Source organism: Ranitomeya imitator, chromosome 8 (genome assembly GCF_032444005.1).
Source record: "Ranitomeya imitator isolate aRanImi1 chromosome 8, aRanImi1.pri, whole genome shotgun sequence".
NCBI classification, from domain to species: Eukaryota; Metazoa; Chordata; class Amphibia; order Anura; family Dendrobatidae; genus Ranitomeya; species Ranitomeya imitator.
Window position 1 is genome coordinate 73,959,232 of NC_091289.1, and position 26,549 is coordinate 73,985,780.

The 26,549-nt window shown below is 44.7% G+C and overlaps 1 protein-coding gene across 1 annotated transcript in view; it reads left to right on the forward strand.

The window, feature by feature from the left end:
• Positions 1–26,549, forward strand: part of XPNPEP3 (X-prolyl aminopeptidase 3) — a 243,267-nt gene that overhangs the window by 161,667 nt on the left and 55,051 nt on the right. The window contains exon 9 of the mRNA XM_069737081.1: positions 8,605–8,725. Within this exon, the coding sequence (XP_069593182.1) occupies positions 8,605–8,725 (121 nt within the window). The remainder of the gene's footprint in view (positions 1–8,604; positions 8,726–26,549) is intronic.

The following is a 26,549-nucleotide window of genomic DNA, read 5'->3' on the forward strand; positions in this document are numbered from 1 at the left end:
AAAAATCCTTTTTTTTTCCTCAAAAATGATTTTTTAGCCTGCAATTTTTTATTTTCTCAAGGGTAACAGGACAAACTTGTCAACAGATTTTAGGGTACAATTTCTCCTGAGTATGCTGATACTCCATATGTGGGAGCGGACCACTGTTTGGGCACATGGCAGAGCTCGGAAGGGAAGGAGCGCCGTTTTGGAATGCAGACTTTGATGGAATGGTCTGCGGGAGTTATGTTGCGTTTGCAGAGCCCCTGGTGTACCTAAACAGTAGAAACGGGGACAAGTGACCCCATTTTGGAAACTAGACCCCCCAAGGAACTTATCTAGATGTGTGGTGAGAACTTTGAATGCATAAATGCTTCACAGAAGTTTATAATGCAGAGTCGTTGTTAGGGCTAGCGGAACGCACCGAGAAAATAGAGATGTTTATTATAAATAGTGCGTTCGCAGCCCGGGGTCCACCGTGCAGGAGGAACCTGCTGCTAGCGAATGGCGGCACTGTTAGGCGGTATAGGCTAGCTCTGTTACTCCACAGAGTAGCCGTGAAAGGGAAGCACTGCGCCCTGTTAGCCTCACAGGAGCACAAGCTTACTGCCAAGCTGATAGCAGTCAGTGGTTATGCAACATGCAATCTCCTCACCGGAGAAGCCGGTATTCTAGGGGCTTATTTCAGCCGGGTCCCTGAACACACTCATACAATCTCCTCACCGGAGGTGCCGGTATTCTAGTGGCTTATTTCAGCCGCGTCCCTGAACACACTCATACTTAACCACACTGGCGCAAAGCACATATATGAATTGATACTAGCGCATGGCCGTGCGGCCATGCGAGCCTTAAATAGCTGCAGCACGTTTAGGACCTTTCAAAGAAGAACCAATGGAGAGCTGCAGTACCTGAGCATGTGACCCCAGATCTCCACTGAGAGATCTTGCCCTGGGCATGCTCAGAGTGCAAAGCAGGATTTAATCCTAGCACCTACAAGGACCTTAGCTGCAGTATCTGATCATGTGACCCTCGATCTCCACTGAGAGATCTTACTCTGGGCATGCTCAGAATGTGAAAAGCAGGACTTAGCCCCAGAAGCGTCTGCTCGCCGCTGCCCAGCACTGACTTCAATGGCAGAAGCAGGAAATGCAGCAGTAACTCTTAGCACAGAGTCAGACTGAGCGAGACGCTGGGATCGACGTCTCTGCTGAGCAGGCTCCACTGCGGCAGGAGAAGAATGGGAGACCGCAGCGGAGATGGCCCGAGATTTCCCCTGTGCAGAGGCAGGAACTCGAGCCCTAACATTCATGAAAATAAAAAATATTTTCACAAGGGTAACAGAAGAAATTGGACCCAAAAAGTTGTCCAATTTGACCTGAGTACGCTGATGCCCTATATGTGGGGGTAAACCACTGTTTGGGCGCACGGCAGAGCTCAGAAGGGAGGGAGCACCATTTGACTTTTTGAGCACAAAATTGGCTGTCAAGTTTGGAGATTTCCTGATGTACGTAAACAGTGGAAACCCCCCAATTCTAACTCCAACCCTAACCCCAGGGACACCGGTAAGTATGACAGGGTCCCCGATCCTCCTATTTCTCTGTCCTCTGATGTGCGATCACATCAGAGGACAGAGAATGACACATCGCTTTTTTTTTTTTTTTTTTGCGGCCGCCGGTAAACAGTTAATTACCTGTGATCGCAAAACAGTGGTCGGTAAAAACCGACCCCTATCATGTTCTTTGGGGTCCCAAAGATCTTCCGGGTTCTGGCCATCGGGCGCACTGCGCATGCGCCTGCCATTTTTTTGCTGGAACAAGATGGCAGTGCCCATCTGGAGCCACGAGGAGCATCGGGGGAGACGGGTGACTATCGGGGGACGATCGGGGACCCCATTTCTCTGTCCTCTGATGTGCGATCACATCGGAGGACAGCGAAATTAAATGGCATTATTGTCCCGCAAAAAACGAGCCGCCATACAGCATCATCAGCAAAAAAATAAAAAAGTTATAGTCCTCAGAATAAAGCGATGCAAAAATCGTATAAAAGCGCCAAAATATTAAATAAAGATATAAATGAGGTATCGCTGTAATCGTACTGACCCGAAGAATAAAACTGCTTTATCAATTTTACCAAACGCGGAACGGTATAAACGCCTCCCCCAAAAGAATTTCATGAATAGCTGGTTTTTGGTCATTCTGCCTCACAAAAATCGGAATAAAAAGCGATCAAAAAAATGTCACGTGCCCGAAAATGTTACCAATAAAAACGTCAACTTGTCCCGCAAAAAACAATACCTCACATGACTCTGTGGACCCAAATATGGAAAAATTATAGCTCTCAAAATGTGGTAACGCAAAAAATATTTTTTGCAATAAAAAGCGTCTTTCAGTGTGTGATGGCTGCCAATCATAAAAATCCGCTAAAAAACCCGCTATAAATAGTAAATAAAACCCCCTTTCATCACCCCCTTAGTGAAAAATTAAAACATTTTAAAAAATGTATTTCCATTTTCCCATTAGGGCTAGGGTTAGGGGTGGGGCTAGGGTTAAGGCTACAGTTAGGGTTGGGGCTAAAGTTAGGGTTAGGGTTGGGGCTAAAGTTAGGGTTGGGGCAACATTTACGGTTGGGAATAGGGTTGGGATTAGGGTTAGGGGTGTGTCAGGGTTAGAGGTGTGGTTAGGGTTACCGTTGGGATTAGGGTTAGGGGTGTGTTTGGATTAGGGTTTCAGTTATAATTGGGGGGCTTCCACTGTTTAGGCACATCAAGGGCTCTCCAAACGCAACATGGCATCCGATCTCAATTCCAGCCAATTCTGCGTTGAAAAAGTAAAAAAGTGCTCCTTCCCTTCCGAGCTCTCCCATGTGCCCAAACAGGGGTTTACCCCAACATATGGGGTATCAGTGTACTCAGGACAAATTGGACAACAACTTTTGGGGTCCAATTTCTCCTGTTACCCTTGGGAAAATACAAAACTGGGGGCTAAAAAATAATTTTTGTGGGGAAAGAAAATGTTTTTATTTTCACGGCTCTGCGTTAAAAACTGTAGTGAAACACTTGGGGGTTCAAAGTTCTCACAACGCATCTAGATTTGTTCCTTGGGGGGGTCTAGTTTCCAATATGGGGTCACTTGTGTGGGGTTTCTACTGCTTATGTACATTAGGGGCTCTGCAAACGCAATGTGATGCCTGCAGACCATTCCATCTAAGTCTGCATTCCAAATTGCGCTCCTTCCCTTCCGAGCCCTCCCATGCGCCCAAACGGTGGTTCCCCCCACATATGGGGTATCAGCGTACTCAGAACAAATTGGACAACAACTTTTGGGGTCCAATTTCTCCTGTTACCCTTAGAAAAATACAAAACTGGGGGCTAAAAAATAATTTTTGTGAGAAAATTTTTATTTTTGTATTTTTACGGCTTCTATGAAGCCCTAGGTGGGTCAAAGTGCTCACCACACATCTAGATAAGTTCCTTAGGGGGGTCTACTTTCCAAAATGGTGTCACTTGTGGGGGGTTTCAATGTTTAGGCACATCAGTGGCATGGCGTCCCATCTCAATTCCTGTCAATTTTGCATTGAAAAGTCAAACGGCGCTCCTTCGCTTCCGAGCTCTGTCATGCGCCCAAACAGTGGTTTACCTCCACATATTGGGTATCGGCGTACTCAGGACAAATTGTACAACAACGTTTGGGGTCTATTTTCTCCTGTTACCCTTGGTAAAATAAAACAAATTGGAGCTGAAGTAATTTTTTTGTGAAAAAAAGTTAAATGTTCATTTTTATTTAAACATTCCAAAACTTCCTGTGAAACACCTGAAGGGTTAATAAACTTCTTGAATGTGGTTTTGAGCACCTTGAGGGGTGCAGTTTTTAGAATGGTGTCACACTTGGGTATTTTCTATCATATAGACCCCTCAAAACGACTTCAAATGAGATGTGGTCCCTAAAAACAAATGGTTTTGTAAAAATGAGAAATTGCTGGTCAACTTTTAACCCTTATTACTCCCTAACAAAAAAAAAATTTGGTTCCAAAATTGTGCTGATATAAATTAGACATGTGGAAATGTTACTTAAGTATTTTGTGTGCCATATCTCTGTGATTTAAGGGCATACAAATTCAAAGTTGGAAAATTGCGAAATTTTCAAAATTTTTGCCAAATTTCCATTTTTTTCACAAATAAACGCAGGCAATATCATAGAAATTTTACCACTAGCATGAAGTACCATATGTCACAAGAAAACAGTGTCAGAATCACCAGGATCCGTTGAAGCGTTCCAGAGTTATAACCTCATAAAGGGACAGTGGTCAGAATTGTATAAATTGGCCCGGTCATTAACATGCAAACCACCCTTGGGGGTAAAGGGGTTAATACAAGTAATTTCATGTCCAAAATGCTATGATCAGGGACACAAAGATGTATTGCCACAGGTAGATCCATTCTTTTTTCTCTTATTGTATGGCGATGAGAGTTCATCCTTGTTCTCAGTTTCTGCCCTGTCTCCCCTATATACAGATCCCCAGTCGGACATTTAGTACAAATTATTAAGTACACCACTTTTCTATCCACTGGCTAACACGGTACCAAGATATATATCTTTCCTGCAGCCAAACTGAGCAATCAGGAGGAGAAGAGCCTTGGTGAGAGCGGTAAAGAAGAACCCCCAGATCACTGTGGCTGAGCTCCAGAGTTGCAGTAGGGAGATGGGAGAAAGTTCCACAAAGTGAACTATCACTGCAGCCCTCCACTAGACTGGCCTTTATTTCAGAGTGACCCGACAGAAGCCTCTCCTCAGTGCAAGACATATGAAAGCCCGCATAGAGTTTGCTAAAAAAAAACACATGAAGACTATGACTAGACTAGAGAAACTAGATTCTCTGGTCTTATGAGACGAAGATAGATCTTTTTGGTGATAATTCTAAGCGGTATGTGTGGTGAAACCAGGCACTGTTCATCACCTTCCCAATACAATGAAAACCTCTTCCAGAGTGCTCTGGACCTCAGACTTGGCCGAAGATTCACCTTCCAACAAGACAATGACCCTAAGCACACAGCTAAAATTACAAAGGAGTGGCTTGAGAACAACTCTTTGACCATTCTTGACTGGCCCAGCCAGAGCTATGACCAAAACCCAATTGAGCATCTCTGGAGAGACCTTAAAATGGCTGTCCACCAACGTTCACATCCAACCTGACGGTACTGTAGAGGATCTGCAAGGAAGAATCGCAGAGGATCCCCAAATCAAGGTGTGAAAAAATTAATGCATCATTCCCAAGAAGACTTGTGGCTGTACTAGCTCAAAAGGGGGCTTCTAATCAATACTGAGCAAAGGATCTGAATACTTATGACCATGTGTTATTTCAGTTTTTCTTTTTTAATACATTTCCAAAAATTACTACATTTCTGGGGGGTTTTCAGTCAGAATCGGGTGCAGTGTGTACATCAATGAGAAAAAAAAATAAACTTTTTTGAATTTACCAAATGGCTGCAATGAAATAAAGAGTGAAAAATTTAAAGGGGTATGAATACTTTCCGTACCCACTGCATGTGGTTGTACAGTACTACCTAGCTGCATGGCGAGACTCTGAAGGGACAGAGCTCTATTTTACTCTCGGAGAACAAATTATAGTAGAATAGTTTGAGGGCTCCATATACAGAGCCCCTAAGTTCTAGAAGAGCAGAATTTCCACTCAAGTAACCCTGTTTTGGAAATTACACCCCTCTGGGAATTTTTCTACAGACGCAGTGACAAGTTTGATTCCATGGGTGTTTTACACAGAAACAAGCAGCAGTGGATGTTGCTGTCTGAAAATAGCAAATCTGCCATTGTAGTGGCTGTACATAGCAGTGTCCATTATGTTGTATTGCCTGTACATTATGCCCAGCTTATGCTTCTGCAGACACAAACCCGGTGAATTAAGCCGGCTCTCATCACTGCCAAAATGCCAAACGTGTATGCTAACTGTGGTTTAGGCACACTGCGGTGCTCAGAAGGGAAGGACAGTTGGATATGGGAGTGCAGAATTTGCTGTATTTCTTTTGGGCGGTCACTTTTCCAGAGCCTTTGTACTACCAATAACGTGGAAGCCCCTTATATTTCCATTGACAGATGACTGTCCCGAATGGGGACTTGCTTTTTTTTTTGTGGATTGACTTGAAACTTTTATTGGGAACATTTTACATAACTTTTGGGATCACATTTATCCTGCGCCCTGCACTGAGCTCTTACATTGGCTTTTACATTTAAATCTCTGAATGACGTGATTCCAAAGAAACCCCCAGAAGATCCATTCACTAGAATGAGGCAGCATCGTTAATCTCGACTCCATCTGGCCTCTGTTCAGCAGTGTCCTTTTTAGAGATGCACCAAACTATGACGAACCGCACTTTTATGCACGCTTAAAAAGACAGAGACCATTGGATCTTAGGCCTGATGGCATCCGCAGTGCTTCCATCTGCTTCATTATAGGAAATCTTCTGCTTGCGGTTCTGTCTGAATCACTTATTTCAGAGATTTACACCGAAAGTACGGTGTAAGCACAGAACACAGGATAAATGTGAGCCGAGCCTTACTGCAATCTTTGGGAGGCAGAATGAACAAATCAACAGTAGGTGAAGAATTGGTTTTATTTATTTTTTACATTGTTCCTCATGCGGTATAAATGATTAGATGACTGTGTTCTTTGGGCCAGTGCGATTACAGCAATACCAGATTTATATCGAGTTTTTATGTTTGGCTGCTCTCACATATTAATTTATTGCAAAATAAAGTTATTTTGCATCCCAATATTTTGAGAGCTGTAATATTTCTATATTTCTGCTGACAGAGTCATGTGATGGCTTGTTTTTTGCTGAACGAGTTGACTTTTTTTGTACCATTTTCGGGCACATGACATTTTGTGATTGCTTTCTATTCTGATTTTTGGGAGGCAGAATTAACAAAAATCAGCAATTCAGGAATTGTTTTTAGGGTTTTTTTCTATGCTGTTCACCGTATGGTAAAAGTGATAAGGCAGCTTTACTCTTCGGGTCAGTATGATTGCAGCGATGCCATATCATTTTTTTTTGCGGCTTTTACACAATAAAATTATAGAAGTTCTGGCTATCAGACATATTTATGGAAGAGTTTTGGCCAAAAACCATACTTTCAATATCATAAAAAAGCCAAGCGTCTCAACTACGCATAAAATATAGGAACTGGAGTGCAAAATAACAGGTGCTCAGAGTAACGACTCAAAATATGGAATATTTGGCTGTATCAGAAGGCAGTTTGCTGCTCTCTCAGTGGCTACAGATGAATGTGATACGTCTGAAGGTAGGGAGAGTGAAGCAACCGCTGATGGGCTGCAGGGCTTGCGTGATGTGACAATGTTACCCATGACCCGGCTGAGACAGTGCCGTCACAGTTGGAACGGCGCTGGCAATGGAAGTGAGTATAGGTGTTATTTTCTTACTAGGGCCAGATATAAAGATTGAGAAGGGGTTGTCCGAGTAGTGGACAACTCCTTTAGAGATTTGTCCGACTTCTTCCAGCACTGCTAGAGGTGATTGACAAGTCTTTTCTATAGTGAGAGACCTGTAAATCTCCTACAGTGGCACTGGGAAAATCAAGCCGGGTCAGCATTGGACTGTTCTAGTCTCTGCCTATGGTCCCTGGCTGGATCGTCTGTTTATAACTAATCTAAATCTTCTAATTATAACTAATCTAAGTCTTCTAAACCAACACCTGGCTACAGTCATGTAGCCAGGCACTGATTCATGCTGTCTAAGTTTTGGGCACCATAAATCAGGTGACATGTTCGCTTAAACTTTTTAAATAAGGGAAATGTATGCTCCAATGATATGATTTAATGTTACTTTGATATCTAGTATTACTGAATTATTTTTTTATGAAATGTTTGCTAATCATGTTTTAGAAGGGTATAAAACCTGATAAGGTTAATCATGAATACACACCCCAGACAAAGCTGAGCAGGCCACACTCCAGTTGGGTAAGTGGGCAAGAGATTTCTTTGGGAAAGCGTGCAGGACATTGTTTTTAACTGCTCTCCTTTGTCTGGGTCTTGTGAACTTAATAAATATGTCTGAGTGCACAGCTTCAGTGAATAGCGGAGCTTCTTTATTGTGGGGATTTTTTCAGTTTTACGTCATACAGGTATGGGAAGTGTAAGCCTGGATAACCTCTGAAAGATGAATACCACTGTCTGTTGCTCAAAGTTGGGTGGTTGACAAAGAAAAAATTTTGTTGTTCATCAACTACTTTTACACCTGCAGCCTTATTAGAAAACACTGACTTTTTGAATATATATATATATATATATACACCGGATATATTGTATGTGTGTGTGTCTATGTGCTGCCGCAGCTGTATTTTGTTATCAATACATAGTGCAGCCCCCTTCATTGTTTCCGTAGCAGTTGCAGCAGGTGCGAAGGCACAATTAAGTAATGAATGGCTGAGATGGGAGTATCCATTTAAAATTCTGTCTTCAAAAATAAACCACACAAGTTTCCCTGTAAGCAGACTGAAAAAAAAAAAAGATTTTTATTAGAAGTTAAGTCATTTTTCTGTTATAAATTAATTAAGAGAACAAAAACCTTTTTGATTGAATGTGTTGTTCTTTTTGCAGGCTGCACGGAAGTATTGCCCACACCATGTTGGGCATTATCTAGGCATGGATGTGCACGATACTCCTGAAATGTCCCGATCTTTGCCTCTCCAGCCAGGCATGGTGATAACTGTAGAACCAGGTGAGAAGAAGGACTGCCATTTATTTGGTCTGAGACTCGTTTGAAACCTTTTCCCAACATACGACATACTATTACGTCATATGTCGGGTTCCTAGCTCTGAAGCACAGATAATTATAAGATAAAAAAGAATGAGAGTAACAAAATGCTACTGAAGAAAACGGAGAATCCAGGGTATCTTTAGAAAGCACTTATTCAACTTTCATTAAAAAAAAAACAGTACTGCGGGTTTTGGTAACAAAGATAACAAGACAAAACAGGGAAAGGAAATGACCTCACACAGTACCAGGAGAACTACAAATAAAATATTTAATAAACCACCAAAAAAGCGAACTTCACATAGGGCCAATAAAATCAATATAATCTTTATTTAAACATAGTAAAACCCTTATAGGAACAAGGGTATATACCCACAGGCACAAGTAAACAGAAGGTGGGTGACCCAGGTAGTAACCCCAACATATAACATATAAATAGGTATCAATAGTATGTATAAAGGCTGTATGACCATGTACAATCAAACACAACGATAACATTCATAAAACAGTGATAATACAATTGTATATAATAGCATAAATATAGTCACCTATTGAGGTACTCCTGGGGACCCACCACACCCGACGCGTGTTTCGCAATGAAATGCTTCGTCCAGGGGTGGTTGGGTACTGGCCACCTATAATAATTATATCCCACAGGGGCCAATAAGAGCAGTGCAATAATCAAAAAGATGATACATATCGGCTGTGCACGAACGCACATATGTCACATAATCCAATTACTCACTGGTACACATGGAACGCCGCTGTACCGGAAACAGAAAGACCGCCAGTGTGAAAAACTTGCAGGCGCATACGATGATGCTGTAGTAAACGCGCACAAGCGTCACATCCGATACGTACTACACCATACTAGGACGCTACCGGAAGTATGCACAGAGAACTACTCAGCGAAGGAACACAACGCGCAGGCGCCGTAGTTGCCATGTCAGCACGTAACGCGCCAAGGACGTCAGCATAACATCCGGCGCACACTCTGCAATCATAAAATACACCGGCCAAAAGAGTAAACACAGAACTACCAATGGTAAGATACAGGGCGCAGTGGCGGAAGTGACGATAGCTAGTATATAGTACTAAGGCAGCCATTGCTAGGAAACCGCAACAAGACAAAAAAGTGCACAAAGTGAACGAAGTGCGCTGTATTAAAAACGCTGCTACAAAGCCTGAAATAAAATTATAATTAAGGACACAAATAATGTGACTGAAAATAATAATGGTGACACAATAAATACCGTACTTTAGTAAAAATACAACACATACATGTATGTGGCAATGTACTTTGCAAGGTGCATATACTAGTGACATAACAAGCATAATAATGCTAGTGTAAAAATATTAAAGATACAAATATATACAGCATATAATAGATACATGCGAAGAAAGTGCATGGACACACAGCCACCTAGCCAGAACATTGTACTCTCAATATTCATATAAGACTAATGCAGAAGGGAATCCAAAAAGCGTGGACGTAGAGTCATATCATATCCCGTTCCAATATCCAAGGATCCATAATGAGCATGGAAGCACCGAAGCTAAAGGCCCTTAAAAACAATAGAAAAATAAATAGATAAAATGAATAAAAACAAGCTAAAAGACCAAAGACAAAAGACACAAATAACTTGCAATGGTAACCTAATGTCGCAAACAACACCACAGTGCCATGATCTCAAATTGGCAGAAAAGGGGCAAAGCTGTTATGGTCATTCAGGCGAAGTGGTGAAATGGTATCTAATTTAAAGATCCATCTGGCCTCTTTTTGTGCCAACATCCTCTTCCAGTTACCTCCTCTGAGCCCCACAAAAACTCTATCAATGCCCTTAATGCATAATCCTTTGGGGTCACATCCATGGGAAGCCTTAAAGTGCCGTGGGATTGGTTTTAATTTCAGGAGGTCATCTACTCGTCTACGGAGTTCACGTGTGGTCATCCCGATATAAATAAACCCACACGGGCAGGTTGCATGATACACAACGGCTTTGGTGGTGCACGTAATAGTGTGTGTGATCTGATAAGTCCTGTAATTCCTGGAGTTGGTAAAATCCACGGCATTACTGACATTCTTGCAAGCCACACACTTACCACAGCTCGTACAGCCCCATTTGGGTCTTTTTGCCCCAAAGATATAGTTAGGGCCAGGTCCTTTGTGATAACTATGGACCAGCTGGTCTCTAAGGTTATTTGACCGCCTAAAGGTAATAGTGGGAACCCCACTAACACATTTGGCAATCACTCTGTCCGTCAATAGTACTGGCCAGTGTTTAGTGATGGCTTCCCTAATTTCATCACTCCTGGAATTAAAATCCAGGATACATCGTACCTGATCAGTATCTTTGTCCAACTTCCGTTTCTGTAGAAGTGTGTTTCTTCTGCTGTAGAATGCCCTTTGATAGGAGCGACAAATGGGTTTCTTCCCATAGCCACGATCCTTAAAACGTGCACAAAGGTCTAGAGCCTGTTTCTCAAATAGTTCATCATTGGAACATATCCTTCTTGCACGCAAGAATTGCCCAGTGGGAATATTCTTAATCAGGTATTGTGGATGCTGTGAAGAGGCGTGCAACAAAGAATTAACAGACGTATCTTTTCTAAACAAATCCGTATGGATACCACCATCATCATCAACAGTGATGGAAATATCCAAAAAATCAATATTTCTGGTTTCACATCTATACGTCAATTTAATATTCCTAGTATTAGAATTCAGGTTTTTGATGAATTCATCCAATTCCTCCTGTGTTTAATAGGTAAGGAGCCCCCGACCGGATTTGAACCCAGAGTTCTAATATTTTGGAAACACCAGTGTTAACCACTGTGCCACTGATCCAGATGTCAGATTCATAGTTCATTACCAACAATACATAAATAGTGCAAAATATAAAATAACTATTTTTTTAAATTCTTTTTATTAATTTAAAGATAACAAGGCTTATCAACAATATAGTTAGACTTATCACGTAGCGATAACCAGTCCCCACAACCCTAACCCTCCCCAATCCCTCCCCAACCCTTCTCTGCGTGCACCGAATATTTGAGTTGTGTTATGGAATTGGTGTGTGACCACCTATTTGCTGCATTAGATACCATTGGGTATTTTCAAAGTGAGCTCTTGGCTTTTCCTTAACCCCCAATTGGAGAAACTGAATAAATAAAGACCATGTACTTAGAAATTTACTTGACAACCTTTGTTTGCTGGTCAATGCATCCATCCACTCCATTTTGAAGAGGAACATAATCTTAGCCTGTATAAGAGACTGTGGTGGAACCACCGGACTCAACCAGTGTTTTAATATACATTTTCTGGTTGCCGAAGCCCAGATCGTGAGGGTAGCCTTAATATGTTTAGGTAGTTTATGTTGGGTTTCTTCTAAGATGTTAAAAATAGCCCACTGTGGTGTGAGTGGAAAGCTAATCCCACACAATCCCTGCAGCTCATTATGTACGATGCCCCACACCTTCTGAATCTTTGAACAGCTCCAAAGATGATGATATATACCCGAGTATAAGCCGACCCCACTAATTTTGCCACAAAAAACTGGGAAAACTTAATGACTCGAGTATAAGCCTTGGGTGGAAAATGCAGCAGCTACCGGTAAATTTCAAAAGTAAAATAGATATAAATAAAAGTAAAATTAATTGAGACATCAGTAGGTTAAGTGTTTTTGAATATCCACATTGAATCAGGAGCCGCATATAATGCTCCATAAAGTTTGATGGGCCCCATTAGATGCTCCATATTATAATATGCCCCATATAATCCTGCATAAAGGGTAATAAGGGCCCCATAAGATGCTCCATAGAGATATTTGCCCTATATAGTGCTGCACAAGCGTTATGGCCCCATAAGATGCTCCGTACAGTCACTTGCCCCATATAGTGCTGCACAAGCGTTATGGCCCCATAAGATGCTCCGTACAGTCACTTGCCCCATATAGTGCTGCACAAGTGTTATGGCCCCATAAGATGCTCCGTACAGCCACTTGCCCCATATAATGCTGCACAAGCGTTATGGCCCCAATAAGATGCTCCGTACAGTCACTTGCCCCATATAATGCTGCACAAGCGTTATGGCCCCATAAGATGCTCCGTACAGTCACTTGCCCCATATAGTGCTGCACAAGCGTTATGGCCCCATAAGATGCTCCGTACAGTCACTTGCCCCATATAGTGCTGCACAAGCGTTATGGCCCCATAAGATGATCCGTACAGCCACTTGCCCCATATAATGCTGCACAAGCGTTATGGCCCCATAAGATGCTCCGTACAGTCACTTGCCCCATATAGTGCTGCACAAGTGTTATGACCCCATAAGATGCTCCGTACAGTCACTTGCCCCATATAGTGCTGCACAAGCGTTATGGCCCCATAAGATGCTCCATACATCCACTTGCCCCATATAGTGCTGCACAAGTGTTATGGCCCCATAAGATGCTCCGTACAGCTACTTGCCCCATATAGTGCTGCACAAGTGTTGTGGCCCCATAAGATGCTCCGTACAGTCACTTGCCCCTTATAGTGCTCCACAAGTGTTATGGCCCCATAAGATGCTCCGTACAGCCACTTGCCCCATATAGTGCTGCACAAGCGTTATGGCCCCATAAGATGCTCCGTACAGCCACTTGCCCCATATAGTGCTGCACAAGCGTTATGGCCCCATAAGATGCTCCGTACAGCCACTTGCCCCATATAGTGCTGCACAAGCGTTATGGCCCCATAAGATGCTCCGTACAGCCACTTGCCCCATATAGTTCTGCACAAGCGTTATGGCCCCATAAGATGCTCCGTACAGCCACTTGCCCCATATAGTGCTGCACAAGTGTTATGGCCCCATGAGATGCTCCGTACAGTCACTTGCCCCATATAGTGCTGCACAAGCGTTATGGCCCCATAAGATGCTCCGTACAGCCACTTGCCCCATATAGTGCTGCACAAGCGTTATGGCCCCATAAGATGCTCCGTACAGCCACTTGCCCCATATAGTGCTGCACAAGTGCTATGGCCCCATAAGATGCTCCGTACAGCCACTTGCCCCATATAGTGCTGCACAAGTGTTATGGCCCCATAAGAAGCTCCGTACAGCCACTTGCCCCATATAATGCTGCACAAGTGTTTTAGCCCCATAAGATGCTCCGTACAGTCACTTGCCCCATATAGTGCTGCACAAGCGTTATGGCCCCATAAGATGCTCCGTACAGTCACTTGCCCCATATAGTGCTGCACAAGCGTTATGGCCCCATAAGATGATCCGTACAGCCACTTGCCCCATATAATGCTGCACAAGCGTTATGGCCCCATAAGATGCTCCGTACAGTCACTTGCCCCATATAGTGCTGCACAAGTGTTATGGCCCCATAAGATGCTCCGTACAGTCACTTGCCCCATATAGTGCTGCACAAGCGTTATGGCCCCATAAGATGCTCCGTACAGCCACTTGCCCCATATAGTACTGCACAAGTGTTAATGCCCCATAAGATGCTCCATACATCCACTTGCCCCATATAGTGCTGCACAAGTGTTATGGCCCCATAAGATGCTCCGTACAGCTACTTGCCCCATATAGTGCTGCACAAGTGTTGTGGCCCCATAAGATGCTCCGTACAGTCACTTGCCCCTTATAGTGCTCCACAAGTGTTATGGCCCCATAAGATGCTCCGTACAGCCACTTGCTCCATATAGTGCTGCACAAGCGTTATGGCCCCATAAGATGCTCCGTACAGCCACTTGCCCCATATAGTGCTGCACAAGCGTTATGGCCCCATAAGATGCTCCGTACAGCCACTTGCCCCATATAGTGCTGCACAAGCGTTATGGCCCCATAAGATGCTCCGTACAGCCACTTGCCCCATATAGTGCTGCACAAGCGTTATGGCCCCATAAGATGCTCCGTACAGCCACTTGCCCCATATAGTGCTGCACAAGTGTTATGGCCCCATGAGATGCTCCGTACAGTCACTTGCCCCATATAGTGCTGCACAAGCGTTATGGCCCCATAAGATGCTCCGTACAGCCACTTGCCCCATATAGTGCTGCACAAGCGTTATGGCCCCATAAGATGCTCCGTACAGCCACTTGCCCCATATAGTGCTGCACAAGTGCTATGGCCCCATAAGATGCTCCGTACAGCCACTTGCCCCATATAGTGCTGCACAAGTGTTATGGCCCCATAAGATGCTCCGTACAATCACTTGCCCCATATAGTGCTGCACAAGTGTTATGGCCCCATAAGAAGCTCCGTACAGCCACTTGCCCCATATAATGCTGCACAAGCGTTTTAGCCCCATAAGATGCTCCGTACAGTCACTTGCCCCATATAGTGCTGCACAAAGATTATGGCCCTATAAGATGCTCCGTACAGCCACTTGCCCCATATAATGCTGCACAAGCGTTATGGCCCCATAAGATGCTCCGTACAGTCACTTGCCCCATATAGTGCCTGACAAGTGTTATGGCCCCATAAGATGCTCCGTACAGTCACTTGCCCCATATAGTGCTGCACAAACATTATGGCCCCTTAAGATGCTCCGTACAGCCACTTGCCCCATATAGTGCTGCACAAGCGTTATGGCCCCATAAGATGCTCCGTACAGCCACTTGCCCCTTATAGTGCTGCATAAGCGTTATGGCCCCATAAGATGCTCCGTACAGCCATTTGCCCCATATAGTGCTGCACAAGTGTTATGGCTCCATACGATTCTCCGTACAGCCACTTGCCCCATATAGTGCTGCACAAGTGTTATGGTCCCATAAGATGCTCCGTACAGTCACTTGCCCCTTATAGTGCTGCACAAGTGTTATGGCTCCATAAGATTCTCCGTACAGCCACTTGCCCCATATAGTGCTGCACAAGTGTTGTGGCCCCATAAGATGCTCCGTACAGCCACTTGCCCCATATAGTGCTGCACAAGTGTTATGGCCCCATAAGATGCTCCGTACAGTTACTTGCCCCTTATAGTGCTGCACAAACGTTATGGCCCCATAAGATGCTCCGTACAGCCACTTGCCCCATATAGTGCTGCACAAGTGTTATGGCCCCATAAGATGCTCCGTACAGTCACTTGCCCCATATAATGCTGCACAAGCGTTATGGCCCCATAAGATGCTCCGTACAGTCACTTGCCCCATATAGTGCTGCACAAGTGTTATGGCGTCATAAGATGCTCCGTACAGTCACTTGCCCCATATAATGCTGCACAATTGTTATGGCCCCATAAGATGCTCCATACATCCACTTGCCCCATATAGTGCTGCACAAGTGTTATGGCCCCATAAGATGCTCCGTACAGCCGCTTGCCCCATATAGTGCTGCACAAGTGTTATGGCCCCATAAGATGCTCCGTACAGCCACTTTCCCTATATAGTGCTGCACAAACATTATGGCCCCATAAGATGCTCCGTACAGCCGCTTGCCCCATATAGTGCTGCACAAGTGTTATGGCCCCATAAGATGCTCCGTACAGCCACTTGCCTCATATAGTGCTGCACAAGCGTTACGGCCCCATAAGATGCTCCGTACAGCCACTTGTGCCTTATAGTGCTGCATAAGCGTTATGGCCCCATAAGATGCTCCATACAGCCACTTGCTCCTTATAGTGCTGCACAAGTGTTATGGCCCCATAAGATGCTCCGTACAGCCACTTGCCCCTTATAGTGCTGCATAAGCGTTATCGCCCCATAAGATGCTCCGTACAGCCATTTGCCCCATATAGTGCTGCACAAGTGTTATGGTCCCATAAGATGCTCCGTACAGTCACTTGCCCCTTATAGTGCTGCACAAGTGTTTTGGCTCCATAAGATTCTCCGTACAGCCACTTGCCCCATATAGTGCTGCACAAGTGTTGTGGCCCCATAAGATGCTCCGTACAGCCACTTGCCCCATATAGTGCTGCACAAGTGTTATGGCCCCATAAGATGCTCCGTACAGTCACTTGCCCCATATAATGCTGCACAAGTGTTATGGTCCCATAAGATGCTCCGTACAGCCACTTGCCCCACATAATGCTGCACAAGTGTTATGGCCCTATAAGATGCTCCATATAGTCACTTGCCCCTTATAGTGCTGCACAAACGTTATGGCCCCATAAGATGCTCCGTACAGCCACTTGCCCCATATGCTTTTGCTGGGATTAAAAAAAAATAATAACATACTCACCTCTCTTTGCTCAGGACCCCCGGCACTTTCAATATTTACCTGCTCCTCGTGCGGCTCTGTCTTCGGCACTGACGTTCAGCAGAGGGCGCGCACTGCGCCCTCTGACCTGAGCATCACTGCCAGAGGATGCTGAAGACGGAGCCGCACTGGAACGAGGAGAGGTAAATATCGCGCAGCGCTTCCCTCCCCCTCCAGGTATACTCACCTACTGCTGGCGCTGTGTCCCTGCTTCTTCCACCGCTGCATCTTCTTCCTGTATTGAGCTGTCACAGTTACCGCTCATTACAGTAATGAATATGCGGCTCCACCCCTATGGGAGATGGAGCCGCATATTCATTACTGTAATGAGCGGTACCATGTGACCGCTCAGTACAGGAAGAATCTGCAGCGCTGGAAGAAGCAGGGACGTTCAGGGACCGCGCCAGCAGTAGGTGAGTATTATTAGACAGCCCCTGTTCCCCCTCCCCTGCTGACTCCCGGGTATGACTCGAGTATAAGTCGAGAGGGGGACTTTCAGCCCCCAAAAAATGGGCTGAAAATCTCGGCTTATACTCGAGTATATGCGGTATCTGTATTTTGTGTTTTACATTTGGAGCAAAAATAGAGAGTTGAAGAAGACTTCTTAGATTGCAAGTATGGGGTAATATAGGCCCTATGCAATATCAATAGGGCCATGTCCGTATAGCTACTATATGTCAGGATCTTTCTTTGTACCGTAGTGGCATCATGGAAGTCCCCCACCCCAAAGCCCAGAATGTCTGTTGACCATTTTGCTAAACCCGTGTCAATCCCTTCCCATGACCACCTTTTACGTAGTAGAGAGTAAATGCTACTTGTGGACGCCAGCTGTGATCTTGTATTTCTAATGAAGCCGTCCAAGTTATTACTCTCCTCCCCCACACCTCCACCTGGTAGACATTTTTGTACTAAGCTGCGTGCTTGAAGGAACAAAAAGGGATTGTTGTTAAACAGCGAGAAGCGTTGTGATGCTATATAAAAAAAAACACGGAGAATCAACAGTCCATCAAATCTATTGCTTGTACACATCCCTGATCTGCTAGATGTCTATAGAACGATGGTGGAGTACCCCCCAGAAACCCAGGATTACCTAGAAATGGTTGAAATGGGGACCACTCAGTGCGTAATTTGCAAAGCTGTCTGCATCGCCTCCACGTCTTTATCGTTTGCCACATTGTCGGGTGTTCCCGAAGTTCGATCGGAAGCCCCTCCCCGACCAGATGTAGAACCGCTGATAGCGAAATGTGTGGACATATTTGTTGTTCTAGACTGATGTTAGCGAAATGAGAAACCCCCCGTATCCAGTCTATAGCATATCTAAAGTTAGCTGCTAGGTTATATCTACCTATATCGGGAAAGTTAATCCCGCCCTCTGCCCTTGGTGCCTGCAAATTTAATAGTCCTATGCGTGTCCTGCCCCCATCACCCCAGATAAACTTCCGAAAAGTTGTATTTAACAGTCCAAGATCAGCCTTGGTTAGTAATAGGGGAAGAGTGTCATGCCGTTTACGGCGATAAAGGGGCAGGACGGCGTACTGGAACCCGCACCTGTCCCTGCCACTATAAGGGGTCCTGACTTTCCCTTATCTCGGGGGTACCTATGTAGGTTAGGAGGCCCGAGCCGCCAGCATATCCCTGTCTCCTGTGCAGGCCCTATCAGTGACCCCCTCTCCCCCCAAGGGAGGTGGACTGCACCAGTGTATAAATATGACAATTAACAGGTAAACAGACAAGGTAAAGGAAAACCACACTTAGCTTAATGCTGCAAGGCACAGCAGGAAGAAACACCAGATACAACGGACACAGCTGTAGAACAACAGTTCCCAGCTAGCTCCTACTCCCGGCTTGGTCGCTGAAGAATGAACTAACACCGACAGTCAGCTGATGAACCAGGTGACCTCTTAAAGGAAGGAGGGAGTGGTCAACACAAACATCAGCTGACCCAGCAGCAATGCAGTAACATCAGCGGCCATCGGGGGGGGGGAAAACTGCATTAACCCCCGATGACCAAAAAGGAAAAAAGGTCTAAAACTGAGGCAAACCAGATCTGCCACAAAACCAAAATTGGATCGTGACAAAGAGTCTGAAAAGCATACAGCAATTTAGGGAACACTATCATTTTTATCAAGTGACATCGGCCGGAAAAGGATAATGTGAAATGTTTCCATGAGTTTAGGAGACTAATTATTGATGATATTAGTGGTCTATAATTGATTCTATAAATCTGCTGGGAGCTGTATACCCAAGTACCTAATAGACTCTTTACTCCAATGAAATGGAAATAGAGGATCACGCAATCTCCCAGATCTAAACAGTGCTAAGGCCTCAGATTTGATGTAAATGACTTTGAAGCCTGAGTATCTACCAAAATCTTTTAGAATTTCCATTATGGCCGGAACTGCGCGGACTGGGTTAGCAATGAACAATAGGATATCGTCAGCAAAAGCTGAAATTTTAATTGAGGTGGTTCCAATCTTTACGCCTTCCAATGCCGACTCAGTGTGCAACGTTCTTAGGAGTGGGTCTAGTGCCATATTAAACAACAAGGGAGGCAGTGGGCAGCCCTGATGCGTTCCTCGTTGAATTTCAAAAGGCCTTGACAGGGTGTTATTTACGGACAGCCTGGACTCCGGGTGCTTGTAAATTGCTTTAACAGCATTGCAAAACCATGGACCTATATTTCTAAATGTTAGCAGCTCATGCAAATAGTCCCAGGCCACCCTATCGAATGCCTTATCTGCATCCAAGCTGACCACAATAGTTTTCATATGTTTATGTACTCTACTGTAAGATATAGCTCCCAGTGCTGTTCTAATGTTATATGTAATAGATTTTCCATGTACAAATCCAGTTTGTTGGGGCATAATGCAGATTTGGAATTATTTTTTGGAGCCTGTCGGACAGAATTTTCGTAAAAATTTTGAAGTCGGAATTGAGTAATGATATTGGTCTGTATGCCTCAACCTGCATGTGGTCCTTGCCTGGCTTTGGAAGAACAACAACAACAGCTTTGTTAAATCTCTCTGGGAGACAGCCACCCTCGACTATGCTGCTATACAACTCACAAAGGTGGGATGCTACATTAGTTCCCAGAATTTTATAATGTTCATTGCTAAACCCATCCGGGCCAGGGGCTTTGGATGTTCTAAGTTTGTTGATGACCTGTAGAACCTCCGTGGGGATAATAGGGGAGTTAATGACCCTCCTCTCGTCCTCTGTGAGTGTCAGCTCTAGATTGCTTTTTAAGAAATGCCCATTTTCTCCACCCTCCTTTGGCTCTAATTTGTACAGTTCACCAAAGAATGTCCTAAATTCATTCACTATCTCCTCATCTTTTGTTAATATGGAACCATTCTGTTGCTGTATCTTATGTATTCTTGTGGTCGTCCTGTATGGTTGCATAATAGAGGCCAGTACCCTCCCTGGTTTGTTACCCCATTTAAAGTATTTATGTTTCTGAAAATCCAAATTGTGCAAGGCCAACTCATGAGCCAAAGCCTCTGCTTCCTCTTTGGCCTCCAAAAATTTCTGTTTTGTTAGTGGTGTACTGTTTGATTTGAATTCTTTATATGCTTGGGTTAATGATTTTTGTGTTTCTAGTGTTTGTTTCTTTAATTTCTTTCTTTTATGACTAACATTGGAGATAATCTGACCCCTCAACACGGCCTTAGAGGCCATCCAAAATAAATGCGTGTCATCACAATGACTGCGGTTGTCATTTTTATAGGCCTCCCACGATAATTGGAGATATTTTTTAAAATCGTCTGACTGATAAAGGTATGAGAGGAAACGCCATCTTCTCTCTCGATGTATTGAGTTTGTTAAGCTTGATTTAAATGTTACTGGAGCATGATCTGATATATGGAGATTTTGAATATCGGTGTGCAGTATTAATGGTAGAAGTGATGAATGCAACAGCCAGCAATCAATCCTGGCGTGCGAGTCATGCACATGTGAGTAATGAGAGTAATCTCTCTCCACTGGATGTTGCATCCTCCAGACATCCACCAAATCCAGTTGATCCGACAGTGAATGTATACAATTTCCCTGTGTTGTTTGTTGTGTAATCCGCATCTTAGATCTGTCCATTGAAGCATCACACACCTCATTGAAATCGCCTCCCATGACTGTCCGAGATGTGTCCTACCCCGCCATATTCTCTATTTTAGCTTGAAATTGTGGGTCGGGGGTCTTAGGGGCATAAATGTTAACCAGGCTAAAGCTCATCCCCTCTATAACAATTCTAACCAGAAGAAATCTCCCCTGTGGGTCCTCCAACACATCGAGAATCTCATAATTAAGGCATTTGTGAATTAGTATGGCTACACCCCGCTGTTTTTTTGAATATGAAGCTTCGGCGCACATGGTATACTTCCTAATATATAAAGACGGGTGATTGTTTTTTATCCAGTGTGTTTCCTGTAAAAAAATAATATGGAAATTTTTCTTGTGTAGAAAATTCAGTACCTTTTTCCTCTTGATTGGCATATTTAACCCGTTAACATTCCACCAGCACCATTGTAAAGAGCGAATCGTGGTATCCTCAGAACTGACCTAATCTGACATCAACCCACACCCATACGCTTAAACATTTGATCAATATTCAAAAGTTGTAAGTGAGCCCCCCACCCATCCCAGCGAGTATGTGCGAAAGCTCCCAGATCTAAAGTAGTATGTTTGTGCACGCAGAGACCCTCCCCCCTTCCCGCAACCCCTAACAGTTTAAACTTTGTACCTATAACATCTATGCTCGAGAGCAAAATGAACAAAGCAAAAAGATTAAACATTCCCTCGATGGGTAAATAAACAAAGTCATAAACAGCGACATCACCGAAGACAATTGAATTGAGTCAGCATCTTTAGATTAAGTATTGCTAGGATCAGATTGTGGCTGGGGATCCCCTTGAAGAAACTTCAAAGCCTTTACTGGGTCGTCTTAGATCCAGTTTTCCCCAGACATAGTGAAACGCAGAACTGTAGGGTACTGCAATCCAAAACAAATGTTTTTGTCTACCAAAATTTTTTAGGCAGGATTGAAAGCCCTGTGCCTAGCTGCCAGAGCGGCCAAATAATCTTGAAACAGGAGGATTTTACTTTTTTCATAAAACAGGGATTGTTTCTTCCTGTAAGCTGACATTATACGTACTTTGTCCTGAAAGTCAAGGACTCTAAGGCTATGTGCACACGTTGCAGATTATTTGCGGTTTTCTAGCGTTTTTGCGCTATAAAAACGCTATAAACCGCAAATAATCTGCTTACAGTGAGCATCCTATCATTTTTAATGAAATCCGCAATTTCTGTGCACATGATGTGCGTTTTTCCGCATGAAAAACGCATTGTGGAAAAATAATGAACCTGTTCTATAATTTTGCGGTTTTTTCGCGGATTTCCCACTGTCTAATGCATTGGGAAATGTCCGGAAAAAAAGGCATAAAAAACGCGCAAAAAAACGCATGCGGATTTCATGCGGAAATCTCCCAGAAATGTCCAGTTTTTCACAGGAATTTTCTGCATGAATTCCTGAACGTGTGCACATAGCCTAAAGATGACTGGTCTTGGTCTGTCTCCTTCTCCTCCCCTTTGGGGACCCAGTCTGTGGGCTCTTTCAATGGCTATTGCTCCTGCTGTAGGTAAGATACCTAGTGATTTTGACAGCCATTCCGAGGTTGTCTTAACCAGCTCTGAAGGAGGAATTGATTCCGGAAGGCCTATGATCCTTAAATTGTTACAGCGAGACCTGTTTTAACCAGCTCTGAAGGAGGAATTGATTCCGGAAGGCCTATGATCCTTAAATTGTTACGGCGAGACCTGTTTTAACCAGCTCTGAAGGAGGAATTGATTCTGGAAGGCCTATGATCCTTAAATTGTTACGGCGAGACCTGTTTTCAAGGTCATCCACCATAGGCTACTTTCACACTAGCGTCGGAATCTCCCCGTCGCAATGCGTCGGGCCGAGATTCCGACGCTAGTGTTTGTTGTGCTGCACAACGGAGGCAGCGGATGCATTTCTCCGGCGCATCCGCTGCCCCATTGTAAGGTGCGGGGAGGTGGGGGCGGAGTTCCGGCCGCGCATGCGCGGTCGGAAAAAGCGGTCCGTCGGCTGCAAAAAACGTTATATTTAACGTTTTTTGCTCCCAGCGGTCCGCCACAACACGGCGCAACTGTCGCAAGACGGTTGCGACGTGTGTCAATACGTCGCAATGCGTCGGTAATGTAACTCTATGGGGCAAAAACGCATCCTGCAAACAACTTTGCAGGATGCGTTTTTTCCCCTAAACGACGCATTGCGACGTATTAAAAAAAACGCCAGTGTGAAAGTAGCCTTATCTAATAGACCTGAAATATCTTTCTCTTTATTATCCAGTTTTTCCTTAAGAGCCCTAGTAGAGTCCTCCAAATCTGAGATTCTTTGTTCAGCCTCTTCTATACGTGATCCCTGGGCATTAACTTGTGAAACAATCGTGTCCAAAGAAGTTTGAAAAGCTGCCAGCCGGTTATCTATTTCAGGCATCAAGTGTTCTATTATGGCATTTGCAATAGACTGTGGACTATCGCCGTTGGCATCAGGGTTTTTTGATGTTGTAGAGGTGTTTGTCTGGTTATGTGTAGAATTCCTGCCAGCCTTGGCACTCTTACGCACAAATTTATCCATGATAGTTCAGATGCTGGTAAAATTAAGCAAGGAAGTCGGTAATGTCGTTCATGTTATTAATTACATCGGTGTTCGGGTAAGTTGGAGCTATTGGTGGGTTCTAAATCAGTGACTACTGCCACCCTCAGTATAGAGCAAGAATTACCACTAGATTTTTTTTTTTTTATAAAGTCCCTCAGCGAATATAGCACCGGGGATTTACAATTCCCCTCCACAGATCTCCCTTGTACCCCCTGGCTTTCAGTTGCCAACCTGCGTAATTACGGACCCGGGGATGGAGCTCAGCTAGTCTGCCCAGCCTGGACACACTGTAACTTGGTTCGTGTCTCTCAGCCAAGATGGCGCCGGACCGCCTCAGCCGTCCTCTCCACAGCCGCCGCCAGCAGCCGGAGACCACCGCAATCCCTCCCCGTCGTCGCTCACCATCCTCCCTTGATCGCCAGTTATGTAGCTGCCAGGCTGTGAAGCGTTGTGCCTTCACGTTCTTCCGGAGACCGCGTGGAGCACCCTCCCCCACCGACTCCTTCAGGGTCTGTGCTGCGTGCGGTGCTGCTTGTGGCGCTGCCTGCGCCTCGTGACTCCGGGACAATCGGAGAGCTGGATCCTTCAATGCGGATCCTTATCCGGTCTTTATCCTGGCCGTCCTATACCTCAGCATAGGTTATGGGGTCCGATCAATCCCCTGCGGCCCGGGAGCTCCGTTACAATGCGGCCATCTTCAGGCTCCGCCTCCCGGAAGTCCCTAAAAGAACTAATTGCAGGAAATTGGCAACAAAAAATGTGATGTGGCAGGACTGCACTCGGCATAACAGAAGAAAGGTGCTAGGTAATGGTTTTCAGGTACAAAATAAGTTTACATAATATATCTTTCTGCTACAGAGATATATGATAGAAAATACATTTGACATATCTTTTAAAAGGGTTTATGAGGGTAGAAACATTATATTTTATTCTAAGAAAAGCACCAATTTTGTGTTTGAGATTGCAGTTTAGACTCTTTTAGATGAATATATATGCATGCCAGAATAGAGTAAAACAATCCACCAAAAGAATATAAAAACAGTGTTTTATTTTACTTAACCCCTTAATGACCGCCGATACGCCTTTTAACGGCAGCAGATAAGGGTACTTATTCCTCAGCACCGCTTTTTTAACTGCGCTGAGAAATAAGTGTATAGCGCCCCCCAGCGTCTGAAATTCTCTGGGGTCTCGGCAACATGATTGGGGTTGGTTTTTACCGACCCCAGTGTTGCGATCACCGTTATTCACAGAATAACGGCGACTGCAAAATTTCCCATTTAGTTTCTCTTTCCTCTGATGTGATCGCACATCAGAGGAGAGAGAAAAGGGGTCCCCCAATCACCCCCAGTGCCTACGGTGTCCCTGGACCCTCCTACATCCCCCCATGATGTCACCCGGCCGGGGGCGTCTTCTTCGGGAAGAAAATGGCAGGCGCATGTGCAGTGTGCCTGCTGAGATCTGCCGTCCGGCAACAATAGGAAATTTTTCCTATTGGTTCATTTTGATCAATGTGATAGACCCTATCATAGTGATCAAAATAAAAGATAGTATATCAAACCCCCCTTTATCACCCCCTTAGTTAGGTAACCTTTGTGAAAATTTGGTTCTAAAGTAACTTTTTTGTTAAAAAAAGAAAAAGGTTAATTTTTTCCTTCCACATTGCTTTAGTTCTTGTGAAGCACCTGAAGGGTTAATAAACTTCCTTATTTAGCCTTTTGTTGGAAAAATGAGAAATCACTGGTCAACTTGTAACCCTTGTAACGTCCTAACAAAAAAAAATTCCAAAATTGTGCTGATGTAAAGTTGACATATGAGAAATGTTATTTATTAACTGTTTTGTGTGACATCACTCTCTGATTTAACCCCTTAGCGACCGCCGATACGCCTTTTAACGGCGGCCGCTAAGGGTACTTAAACCACAGCGCCGTTAATTAACGGCGCTGTGGAAAAAGTGAATAGCGCCCCCCAGAGGCCGATTTTCTCTGGGGTCTCGGCTGCCGGGGGTAGCCGAGACCCCAGAGAACATGATTCGGGGGGTTTTTAACCCACCCCGCATTTGCGATCGCCAGTAATTAACCGTTTACCGGCGATCGCAAAAAAAAAAAAAAAAAAAGCGATCTCTTTTTAATTTCTCTGTCCTCCGATGTGATCGCACATCGGAGGACAGAGAAAAGGGGTCCCAGGTGGCTCCCCAATACTCACCTAGCTCCCCCGGTGCTCCTCGTGTCTCCCGGTGGGCGCCGCCATCTTCAAAATAGCGGGCGCATGCGCAGTGCGCCCGCCGGCCGGCCCCGCGAGAGTCTTTGGGGTCTCGGCTGCCGGGGGTAGCCGAGACCCCAAAGAGCATGATCGGGGTCGGTTTTACCGACCCCTGTTTTGCGATCGCCGGTAATTAACTGTTTACTGGCGACCGCAAAAAAAAAAAAAAAGTAAAGTGTAATTCTCTGTCCTCTGATGTGATCGCACATCAGAGGACAGAGAAATAGGGGGATTCGGGGACCCTACAATACTCACCTGTGTCCCTGGATCCTCTTGCTGCTCCTCCTGGCCGCCGGCAGAAGAGAATGGCGGGCGCATGCGCAGTGCGCCCGCCATCTGTCTCCATCTGCCGGCCGGCAGGAGAACAGCAGTTGGGGCTAAAATTAGGGTTAGGGGTAGGGTTAGGGTTAGGGGTAGGGTTACGGTTAGGGCTAGGGTTAGGGATAGGGTTAGGGCTAGGGCTAGGGTTGGGGCTAAATTTAGGGTTAGGGTTGGGGCTAAATTTAGGGTTAGGGTTGGGGCTAAATTTAGGGTTAGGCTTTTTTCACACTTACGTCGGTACGGGGCCGTCGCAATGCGTCGGCCCGACATACCGACGCACGTTGTGAAAATTGTGCACAACGTGGGCAGCAGCTGTAGTTTTTCAACGCATCCGCTGCCCAATCTAT